Source organism: Myotis yumanensis, unplaced genomic scaffold (genome assembly GCF_028538775.1).
Source record: "Myotis yumanensis isolate MYYU_CA2020_CCGP unplaced genomic scaffold, mMyoYum1.0.hap1 SCAF_3, whole genome shotgun sequence".
NCBI lineage: Eukaryota > Metazoa > Chordata > Mammalia > Chiroptera > Vespertilionidae > Myotis > Myotis yumanensis.
Genome location: NW_027223754.1, coordinates 74,315,662 through 74,328,453, shown reverse-complemented (window position 1 = coordinate 74,328,453; position 12,792 = coordinate 74,315,662). Strand labels below are relative to the sequence as shown.

General features: G+C 35.5%; 1 protein-coding gene across 1 annotated transcript in view; it reads right to left on the bottom strand.

Moving 5' to 3' along the window:
- The window catches only part of DIAPH3 (diaphanous related formin 3), a 531,965-nt gene that overhangs the window by 154,933 nt on the left and 364,240 nt on the right, over positions 1-12,792 (bottom strand). Inside the window, exon 25 of the mRNA XM_070408978.1 lies at positions 1,414-1,549. Coding sequence (XP_070265079.1) covers positions 1,414-1,549 — 136 coding nt within the window. The remainder of the gene's footprint in view (positions 1-1,413; positions 1,550-12,792) is intronic.

The window sequence follows — 12,792 nt, the reverse complement described above, 5'->3', positions numbered from 1 at the left end:
TTTTTCTTTTTAACCTTTTTCCAAGAGCTATTTTTAAAAATTAAATTTATTGGGGTGACATTGGTTAATTAGATATGGGTTTCAAGTGTACATTTCTATGATATACGATCTGTACAGTGCATTGTGTGTCCACCACCCAAAGTCAAACTGTAAAATATCCCAAAGTAGAGAAAATAATGTAGTGAACAAATCCTTCCTTTCAAGTACGCATCACCCAACTTTAGTAATTGTTACTTATAGCCAATCTTGTTTCATCTTTACCCCACATACTTTACAGTCATACTAGACTATTTTGACTGAAATTCCAAACATAGTTTCTTTTCATCTATAAAATTTCAGTCTCTTAAAGATACTGAAATTGAAAAATTTCAGACTGTTTTTTCCTACATTTGTTTGGATTGGAGTATACGGAGTAGGACAAAAGTAGGTTTACAGTTTTGAGTAAGCAAAACACAGTTCATTCTTGGATCATTATTTATTAACTAGAGGCCCCAAAGCACGAAAATTCGTGCAAGAGCAGGCCTTCCGCCCTAAACTAGTTTGGCTCAGTGGATAGAGCGTCAGCCTGCGGACTCAAGGGTCCCAGGTTCGATTCTAGTCAAGGGCATGTACCTTGGTTGCAGGCACATCCCCAGTAGGGAGTGTGCAGGAGGCAGCTGATCGATGTTTCTCTCTCACTGATGTTTCTAACTCTCTATCCCTCTCCCCTCCTCTCTGTAATAAATCAATAAAATATATAAAAATAAAAATAAAAATAAAGAGTAGGCCTTCTTTCCCCCAGCTGCGGGCACCGGCTTCCCTCTGGCACCTGGGACCGGGGCTGCTTCCCTCTGGCCGCTGGCAGGCACCGGGACCGGGGCAGCTTCGCTTTGGCCCAGCTTCATCAGGAAGGAAGTCCGGACTAATTAGCATATTACCCTTTTATTATTGTAGATTATTGTATTATTTTCCATATGACAACTATAAACCTACTTTTGCCTCGCCCTATACTTAAATTCTGTTTACTGCAATGGATTGATATGTCTTTTTAGTCTCTTTTAATCAGTTAGTTTTCCCTTCATCACTTTTTTTCTCCCTCGGTAAAGTATTTTATTGAAGAAACAGGCCTATAGAGTTTTCCAGTTTCCCACATTAACTGACATAAATTATTAGAGATTGTTTGTTGAAATAGTTGTCAAAGAAATGTGAATATCTGGAACCAAAGTCACCTACAACCAAAGTTAGAATGAAAACACTATGAGTTAGTAAACAAAAAGGGGGAAAGCCCATAAAAAATGGACAGCTTTACGATTTACCAACACAAATAAGTAATCATATCTCCCTTTTTCACTTAAGTATATTCAACTACCAATAAAGTAACCAGTATAAATCTTACTTGTACAGAGTATAAATAGAAAATTTGATAGTACTCACCAGTCTTCATTTCCAATAAGCGCTTTTTCTTTTGTTGGCGTTCAAGCCTTTCTTTCTCTGCCAATTCTTGGGCTATTCTGACACGTTTTTGTTTTTCCTCTGCTTCTCTTTTTTTGACATTTTCCTTTAATGCTTGCTATAAAACAAATTAATTTTGAAAAATGATCAATTTTAACCACAGTGATTCCACACCAAAAAATGGAGAATTATTAATCTGTAGAACTGTGATTAAATATCTTTTAAATAATGGTTACTTATTATATTAGTAACCCAGTCTTTTGAAAGATTAGCATGCGAACCCTTATTAAATATGTCATGTATCATGTCATGTATCTATAAATACAACTGTTATGTTTAAAGCACCTGCATCTTAGTGAAATCAACTAAGAGAAGGGAGACAGAAACTAAAAATAAAAACCATTTAAATTACAAATCAAAACTGTTTTTCTATATATATTTCCAAAAGAATATCTAGTGGATGTATTAAAGTCTATACCTCCTCTGCAAAGTAAACTATTGAATACAAGTAAAGTAGTTGAGGAAATAATAAAAATGAGCTGAAAATATGTAATAGCTCCTTTACACTACAATCATTTAACAATTTTTTTCATATAGGCAGAAGTGTCATAAGGATGACTAAATAAACACTTGGCATTTTAAATGAAAGCTCTTTGTCCATCAAAACAAATAACATGGAAGCTATAAAAAGATCTCTATAGATATATGACCAGTTAAGTTCTTATTTTCTAAGTACTATACAAATCAAGAAATGCCTCTCATGTTGCAAGAGTGGGAATTAGCAGGTAAACATGGATTTTTCTAAGTTCCAACAAACAGCATGGAGTTTGTATTCTCAGTACCAATTAAACCAAACAGGTTATCTAATTGCTGGTTTATCAATAATAATATTGAATGAAAAGTGTATAATTAAACTTAACAAGTAGGTGGTTCAACTTGTTTTGGGGAAGGTGTTAATTCCTCCTTTACTGTAATATTTTTTAACCCTAGAAATACTGTAAGATTTTCATTAGAAATCAAATAATAAAGTTTAATATTATTTATCAAAACAATAAAAGGAAAAGGAAAAGTACAAGGTGAAAAAGGGAACAAAAAGCATAGAGAGAATACTAATTAAATCCATCCATCCAATAAATACTTACTGAGATACCGAGTAGCACATGATACTATTTAAAGACGAGATATATTTATAGCTCTAAAACATGCTTACATTCTGTGTGATAGGGTGGGGCAGAAGGCAAAGATAGGCAATAAGCAATAAATTTGATAAATATAGTACTATTCAAAAAACAGAGTGATGTGATGGAATGCCTGGGGAGCTACTTTATATTTGGTTGTCAGTAAGGCCTCACTCACTGATTTGATTCAAGCTGAATTTGAATGGCAAGGAGTTAGCTAGGTGATGATCTGGGAGGAAGAATAAATGCAAAGGCTATTGGCAGGTTGGAGAGAAAGGCAACCAGTATAGAGGTGTAAGGTGAGGTCAGGAGGTCTGAGGCCTGATCATTTAGTATTTATGATCCTAGGCCAGAATGTAAAACTATGCACTCTAAGACACAAGTACTAATCAACCACCTTTGTTTCAAAGTATCTTTTCAAAGGTATTTGTATAATGCAGTGTCTTGGGAGATGGAGGTAATGTCTACCTATTAAGCAAATGGATTTATTTGCTGTACAGTATAGTAGACGGGAAAAGGTGGGTAAGTTAGTCTTATTAACTCTTTAAAAAGATTGTGTTCCCGCCCTAACCGGTTTGGCTCAGTGGATAGGGCGTCGGCCTGCGGACTCAAGGGTCCCAGGTTTAATTCCAGTTAAGGGCATGAAACCTGTTTGTGAGCACATAACCAGTAGGGAGTGTGCAGGAGGCAGCTGGTCAAGGTTTCCCTCTCATCGATGTTTCTAACTCTCTATCCCTCTCCCTTCGTCTCTGTAAAAAGATCAATAAAATATATTTTAAAAAATAAAAAGATTGTGTTTCCTAAGTTTAAATTTTTCTCTAGTAAGACAAACTACTAAGCATGCAGGTATTAGACCCTCTTAACATTGCCCTATGAGAATTCAGGCTCAGGAATCTACAAAATTGTTACTCTGGCTATTGCTATTGATGTAACAAACTGTTCTTTGTCTCTGACCCCACAGTCTTGTGTCTTCTGCCAACATCCATGGAATGCTAACAAGGTAAATTCCCATACTCTTCACAGTTCATGATGTATTAACACATTATTTTTGCTAAGCTATGGAATACCAGCTGCAATAGTGAATGCTTTAATGTGCAAACCTTCCAATCTACAAAATGGATTCTGTAGTCTCCATTATGGTACAGAATGGTTAAGTATTTGTTCACTATAATAAGAGTAGAAAGAGGCAGAGGCAAGATTAGCTGTAACCTATGTTTTTTTCTAACATGTTGCTTCATGCTATGTTAGCATATGTTAACTGTCAGCTATAAAACAACAAATGCTATAAAAATCAACATAAGTTAGGAACACAGGAGAAGCAACCTTTTTTTAAAAAGCATGATTTCAGAGACAAGTGTGTACATCTGTGTTTGTGTGTGCATGTGCACCCATGTATGTATGTGTAGGGGAGATGGTGTAGGAAGAATGGATTGTGGTGGAGGAAAAGATAAGCAAATATTCAGAAATCAAAACAGTATTTCTTGCTTGAATAAAGTGAATAAAAGGAAATGGCGATAGATTAGAAAAATATATATCATGTTGCTTATTTATAAAACTTATTAAAGTACAAAATTTTCTGATGCAAATTTTCCACTTTAATGACTGGATGCATTTGAATGAGAACATTTAATAGAGTACCTATACCAGATATAACTGCCACACCTTTTTAGTATTCCACTGGGCAATAAAAAGTCAAAATTACTTGCCAGGACCTTTAAAAATAATGTTTATATTTAGAAATAAGGTCTGAAGTAATTCTTAAAGGTATTTTGCTTTATGGAAAATGCACTATTGATTTTCATTTAAGAGCCTATCTCATTTAAAACATATCTTATTCTGACATTATACCTATTAGGAGAAGAATTTAGCTGGAAAAATACCAACAGACAGCATAGAAATAGGTATTTAGTCTAAAACTAATATTCCAGTTCTAATGGTAATTTGGAATTTTCTTTTATTCTAAATGTTGAAAAGCAAAAGTAGCCTAAAGTAGAAAAGCTGAATAGTTTTAAAACCACATTATTGAAAAAAAAAAACAATTGCCTCTTAGTTACTTTAATTTTAAATTCAAAGCCAGAAAGAAAAGTTAAGGTTGAGCCATACATAAAGATAATTAGCTATAAGACATTGATTTTTTAAAATCATCTTATTCTTGACCTGGTTTACTATTTACTCAATTGGCAAATAAATTGCACTGCTACCAACTATTTTTGGCTATGTAGTACCACAGGAAATTATTTGAGTGCTTGCACAACTTCCCAGACAGAGTCTGCCACAGGCTCTTGTCTGAAAGCTCTGTGAGTTTACCAGTCTGCATGCAATACCTGACTATTTAGTCAGGAGCAAAGACCTCTTTTCAAACAAAAAAAATGACAACCAACACAATAGGTGCAGATGAATCGGCAAAATACATATTTTTTGGTGTGCCCCAGAATTTTAGTAGTTTATGTATGCCACGAGATGAAAAAGGTTGAAAATAATGCTCTATAGCAATGACCAGAGGGTTCTAAAACTTTACTCCATTTTGACTATTCATTTCAAAGGCATACTATTCATTTCAAAGGCATACTATTCATTTCAAAGTCATTTATCTGACTTCCTAAGGCTCAATGCTTTTTATGGTGATAGCTGATTCTAGAACATATTAAAAATACATGGGTATGTTAATAAATATGTGTATATAACAATATATAGAGATGTTAACAAATGTGGGGGGGGGTATTCTAGAAATAAAACATATGAACTCAGAATTATTTTCCACCTATAGTTTATTTTTTCTACATAACTAATATGACAAGAATATACCACATCTAGTTAAAATATACATTATAGCATCATGTAACATATTTTCTCTCAGAGAAACCATAATCCACAGCCAGTAATTTAAGTGTGTGTGTGCATGTGTGAAATATTTAAGTCTAGGAGAGTGTAGTTAATCCTCACTAGGTTGTGGTTATTATCATAAACATTATCGTTTAGTTGCTTTTTTTTAAATCGCATCATCCTTATAAATGTGACTTGCTTTTTTTAAAGATTCATATTTAGCTTCCTCTCTTTGATTAAGATGTGAGGACTTTTTTAAAAAAAAGTTTTTTTTATTGATCTTAGAGAGGAAGGGAGAGGGAGATAGATAGAAACATCAATGATGAGAGGAAATCATTGATCAGCTGCCTCCTGCATGGCCCCCACTGGGGATTGAGCCCACAACCCAGGCATGTGCCCCTGACCGGAATCGAACCCTGACCTCCTGGTTCATAGGTCGAATCTCAACCACTGAGCCACACCAGGCTGGGACTTGCTTTTTTCACTCAACATTATGTTTCTAAGATTTACCCATATTTTAATGTATAAATTATGCCTCATTTTCATTGCTTATAATATTAAATTATGTTTAATTATTTACTCTCCTATCAGTGGGACCTGGGTTGTTTCCGATTTGGGGCTATCATATACAGTACAGATACAAACAGTTTTGTACATGTCTACCTATGTATACATATGAGTTTTTTAATGGTACATCCCATTAGTTGGTTCTTAAATTTGTTTAGAAACTGGTGGCAGCCATTCTTTAAATGGGTGTTTGCTGATGATTTTCTGTTCTAAAAATACACATACATAAAAGATCTGAGTCCCATTGCAAAATTCTACAATGTGAGTTATGGTCAAAAGTTTGAAAATCACTGGTCTCTCTGATAGGAGTAAAGTTGATGATTATAAGGAGATATTCATCTTCAATCTTACTAGATGATGTCAATGTATTTTCAAAGTGGTTGTGTCAATGGATATCCCTTTGGGATCATAGCACACATACCACCAAACTGTCATTGTCAGTCTTCTATTTGGCAGGGATATAATGGTATCCAATCATGCTTATAATTTATATTTCCTATTCTGTGAAATGCCATTCAGATCTTTTACTCACTTTTCCATTAGGTTGTTCATCATGTTCTTAATGATTTGTACTACTTAAATATTTACATACTTTCAGTAAATGGAAGTTCTTAAATTTATGTAGTCAAAAATCTTTTTCATGTTGCTGGTACCTCTTATACCTTATTTAAGAAATCCTTCCCTAATTCAAAGACAAAACTATTCTCCTATATTTCCTTCTAAAGTTTTAATGATGCTGTTCTCTTCACATTTCAGTATGTACTTTATCTGGAATCAATGCTTTTGAATAGTATGAAGTGGGGATACAATTTACTTTTTTTCACATTGAAAACTAGCTGACCCATAGACATTTCCCTACTAGCTTATCACTGCAGATTGATCTTCAAAGCCACTTCTTCTAAATTCCAAGCAGCCATAATATGTGCTGAAGTTTTAGGGTTGTTTTAGTCCATTTGGTCAAGATAACCATGTTTGTACTGGTAATACTCTGTCTTAATTATCATGGTTTCTGCCTTATCTTTTTTCTTTAAAAAATCTTCACTATTCTTGGGCCTTTGCTCTGTCATCTATATTTCAAAATGTACTTACTAAGGCTTTTGAAAAGGCCTATTAGGATTTTGAATAGAATTGCTCTGATTTTGTAGATTACAGAGAATTGATATTTTTACAATATTGAGTCTTTCTATTTATGAATGTCATGTGGCTCTCCATTAACTTAGGTCTTTTTAAGTCTTTTGAAAAAAGTGCATACTTTTTTTCCATTCATGTTTTAGACATTTTATGTTACATTTATTCTCTGTGTCTTCTCAATTGCTCTTGTTAAATTGACTTTTAAAAAGCATTTTTAATAGTTAGTAACTAATATATATTTAAATATTCCATTGATAAAAGTCCTTGTTTCTAATAATTTTCCTATAGACTCCTTTTTGTATTATTCATAGGCAATCATAATGAAGTTAATTTCTTCATTTTCAATTTTTATACTTTTTCTTTCTTGTCTCATCAAACTGTCCTAGCTAGAAGCTAAATCCCATGATTAGGTTGGGGGTTTCCACTTTGTCCCTAGTTTCCTATTTACAGGTAGAAATGTTCAAGTAGTTTATTTAAGTTTGTCATCTTGTTTTAAAACCTGAACAGGGACTGAATTTTATAGAATGTTTTTCTCAATCTACTGTAACTCTTAATGTGGTAAGTTATGTTTATAAATATCTGTATATATAAAAGCCCAGTGACCGAATGGTGGAAAAACCAGAACGACTGGTTGACCAGTCGCTATGACGTGCACTGACCACCAGGGGTCAGACACTCAACGCAGGAGCTGCCCCCTGATGGTCAGTGAGCTCCCACAGTGGGAGTGCCACTTGGCTGACCAGGATGAGAGGCCCAGGGTGAGGTTGAGTCTCTGCACCTATCAAATAACTGAGACAATCCAGACTCTGGCCACTAACTAATGAAGGCACTCTAAGGTGTGTTCTAGAAAGAGAGCGGGGAGCTGGTATAGGCGGATGGCAAGAGGGGACGTGACTGAGGACCCTCCGGGGAGGCTGTCCTGATGGCTGAGGATCCTGGAGCATGGCTGCCTTGAACATCCCTGATGGTGCCACCAACCTGGCATCACACATCAAGGACATTCACCGAGTGGCTTTGGGGTGCAAAGCTCTTTGCCAGGTTCCTCCAGGACACAGAACACGCCTTTACCCAAGACATTACCCCAAAATATCAGCTCAGACTAATCTCCTCATTCAGTAGCCGCTCAGAGGGCGGGTCCAAGGCCGCTTAGCTGACCAGGATGAGAGGCGCTCCCACAGTGGGCTGATCCCCAGAGGCCATGCCCCCCACCAGTGCACCAATCCATGCACTAGTTCTCTAGTTCTAATATAAAACCAAACTTTCGTTTCTGGGATAAACTCAACTTGTAACTGAAGAATTTATCTTTTTGAACATTTGGTCATAATGTATTTTTTATACACTCTATTAGTTTGTAATAATCACTTCATTAAAATGTAGTAAAACAACAGTAAAACTTTCTGGGCCAAGTATTTAGTTTGCCAGATTTGAAATGTCATCAAATTAAAAATTAGCTGTAGGCTTATTCAAGCTTTCCAGTTCTTTTAAAGTCAATTTCAATATGTAATTTTTTTTTTCTCTCTAGGAACTTACCTATTTCATCAACTTTTCCAATTCTGGCCTACAAATTTTTGTAGTATGCTCTTATCTCTTTACTATCTTCTGTATCTGTCTTCATATTCCTTTTACATTCTCAATATTATTTATTTTTTCTTGATTTTTTTCAGAAGTTTATCCAATTAACTTGTCCTTTCAAACCAACCACATTTTGGCTTTTAAAAACTTCCCTCTTAAGTCAGTTTCTTCTTCATTTCCTCCTTTTATTCTCTAGAGTTATATAATTCCTTTTTAATTTCTAAAGTCAGATGCTTACCTTGTTAATTCTCATCCTTTCTGATTTTTTAGTATAAGCACTTAGGATATAAATTTCTTTATACCACTATTATTTCATCCCACAAATTTTGGTGTGGAGTATTTTCAATATTGTTCAGGTCTATATTTTTTCTATGATTTCTACCTTGACACCTAATATGTGTCTTTTTTTGATAATCTTTTTTTTTATTTCAAAGAGGAAGGGAGAGGGAGATGGAAACATCAATGATGAGAGAAACATTGATCAGCAGCCTCCTGTACATCCCACACTAGGGACCCAGTCCACAACCCAGGGAATGTGCCCTGACCAGGAATCAACCATGACCCCCTTGTTCATAGGTCAATGCTCAACCACCAAGCCACACCGGCAGGGCCCTAATGTGTTTTTCAAAATGTTCAAAATAGAAGTTTAAATTTCATCCTTGTTTGATTTCTTTCTAACTTCATGTTATTATTGTGGTCAATGCATGAAGCTGATATTTAGTTATCAAGATCTCTTTCATGTTATCAAGATCTCTTTCATGATCTGTAGTATATGATTAATCTAACAAAAGTTCCACTTGTGACTGAGAAGAATATGTTTTTTAATTGCAGAGTGCTGTTCTGTATGTTAATAAAATTAAGTCAGTTAATTTAATTGTTTACAGCTCCCATGTCTTTAATATTTTTCTAACTTACCAATAAGTTAGAGGACTTTGTTGAAGTTTCCCAATATAATGCTGACTCTGTCAATTTATTTCTAGAGTTTATCATTTTTACATGATTATTTGGTGCTATGTTATTATGCACATGCAAACTTTAAAATTGTACCTTTCTGGTGAATTACATTTTCTATCATCTTGAAGTAATAGTTCCTTGTCTTAAGTCTACTTTACTTGTTTTTAACATAGTTTCCCTTTTTCTATTGATTAATTTTTTCCTTGTATTTCATTAACTGTTCTGTCACTGCAAACTATTCTGTATTCTTGAATTTATAGGTAGGCATCAAAAAGCATAAAGCTAGACTTTGCTTTTTGTCCAATGTTATAGTCTTTAAAAAATTATATTGTTGCCCTGACTGGTTTGGCTCAGTGGATAGAGCATCGGCCTGCGGACTGAAGGGTCCCAGGTTCGATTCCAGTCAAGGGCATGTACCTTGGTTGCAGGCACATCCCCAGTAGGGGGTGTGCAGGAGGCAGCTGATCGATGTTTCTCTCTCATCGATGTTTCTAACTCTCTATCCCTCTCCCTTCCTCTCTGCAAAAAATCAATAAAATATTTTTAAAAATTACATTGTGATTTATAAAATACTAGAGGCCTAGTGCACGAATTCGTGCACGGGTGTGGTCCAGCCAGCCCAGCCTGATCAGAGATGATTGGGCCGGGCCAGCTGCGGGGAGGGGATGCAGGAAGTTGCCCAGCTGGCCCCGCTCCTGATCGGGATGTGGGGGGCCGATCGAGTGTGGGGCTGGCAGGGGGAAGGGACCGCGGGGGGTTGGCAGGCTGGCCCCACCTCCTGGTCTAACTCCCAGTCGAGGGGACAATTTGCATATTAGCCTTTTATTATTTGGATTGTTCCCACCACCTTACATCATTCTTTCTATTTGCCGTTTTATCTACCGTATGCTCCTTTTATTTTCTCCTGTTTTTATTTAGTTACATGTCTTTCTTGCTCTATTTCTCCCCTTAAAGACTGGAATTTTTACTGGATATGTCTATCCTCTTACTAGGCATCCTTGTAATTTTATCACATAAATTAACAACTTAATGAGGCCTAAATATTATATCTTTACCTGCTTTCCTCCTCTTGTATGTACAGAGAACATAAAAGACCTGACCTTCAAAAATCTCTTTCAATTTATTTAACTAAGTTGTCCAATAGTTAAGCCGTCTCCTATTTCTACAAAACAAGCTACACATTGTTTCATTTTATACTTTATTCTTTACATTAAGTTTCATGGTGCATATGTCTTGTTGTCTCTCAAACCTTTCTTTGAAGGCAGGGGCAAGGGAATTGCTGCTTCTTTACATATATCCTTCAGACTAGGGGTCAGCAAACTATAGTCCTTGGTGGGCCAACCTGTTATGGTAAATAGAGTATTCTTGGAACATAGCCACACACGCTCATTTACATACTGCTTATGGCTGCTTTTGCACTGCTACAGTACAGCTGAGTAGTTGTAAAAGACTGTGTGGCCTGCAAAGCTAAAATTTTTACTAGCTGGCCCTTTAAAGAGTTTGCCAATTCCTGCTTTAGAAGATACTTTAAGGCAGCAGTTCTCAACCTGTGGGTCGCAACCCCTTTGGCGGTCGAACAACCCTTTCACAGGGGTCGCCTAAGACCATCCTGCTTATCAAATATTTACAGTACGATTCATAACAGTAGCAACATTACAGTTATGAAGTAGCAACGAAAATAATTTTATGGTTGGGTCACAACATGAGGAACTGTATTTAAAGGGCCAGAGGGTTGAGAACCACTGCAGTAAGGTAAGGATATTTGTGGAAAATGCCCTCTTCTGTTTATTCAAAAATAGTTTAATTTTTCACTTGTTCCATAAAGTGGTTTTGCTGAGTATCCCAAATTGGAACAAGTTTTTTTCTCAACACTTGAAGATATCTCTCTTTTGGCTTCCATTTTTTATGAGAAATCACTTGCATTAGTAGTCACAGTTTCACTACAATATTTTTTCAAGTGAATTTTATTTATCTCTCTTGATAAAAGTTGTACTTCCAGACTTTTCATCTGGAAAATTCACAGCCATCAGTTTTCATAATATCTTTCATTCATTCTTTTGAGCTTATCCTTCTGAGACTTTCATTATACAAGTGGTGGGTCTTCCCATCTCATACTCTATATTTCTTAACAAATCTTTTACACTGCCAATTGTGTTGTCTCCCTGGACTGCATTCTGAACAATTTCTTTAGATCTATTGTTCAATTCACCATTTTTTTCCCTTTGGTTGAGTATAATCATTGTTTAATTTCAAGTATCGTGCTTTCATTTCCTTAAGTTCTATTAGGTTCTTTGTCAAACATGCTTAGTCATCTTTGGTAGTTTCTTCTTTATTTCTCTCTCTTTAATTTCATCTGTCAAACATTTCACATCTTATTCCATATCTGGAGTCATGTGGGTTTCTATCTATTGTTTTGCTTTGTTTTTTTTGTCTTGGTCATTTCACCATTCAGCCCCTTGTTTCTCTGTATGTTTGTTGATTGGGGTTAAGTGCTGTTATTTGATTAAGCGTAATTTTTGAAAATCTTGAGAACCTAAATTGTAATTGCCTCCTGCATAAAGCTTTGAATTTGCTTCTGAAAGTAATGAAGGGTCATTTCTAACCTGGATAAGTTTAGTTTCCTTTTGTCTCACATTTGTCTTATCAGTGTCCTCACCCTGTTCTTGATCTTGGCATCCCAGGGCAAACCTGGCTTTCTCCTTTGTGTACCTATGCTCAACAATCAAGTCTCAGCTCTGTTCTTTTTCTCTTAAACCCAGTTTGCCCTGGGAATTTCCCTGACCTTCTCACAAGACAGCCATGTTTTAAATAGTTTGTTGTACTATTTCAGGATGGATCTTTAAAAGAGTCTCTATCACCATATCATGTTAAGCAGTCCTAAAAGGGTGCTCTCTTGAAAGTCAGCCAACATGTAGATCTTTAATGCTTAAACACTTTTGTATAATGAGACAGTTCTGTGCACTATATATTTTCCTGGGTGTCTTATATGTGTTTTAGGATCCAAAAGTAAACAGTTTAACATTGGACAGACATATAAGATCAGTCCTGGACAAGCACTGAAAAAAAGTTTGTTAAACTGACAATCAAGAATGTCTTAAAAAATACAGTAAGTATGATATTTCACTACTTCCAGATA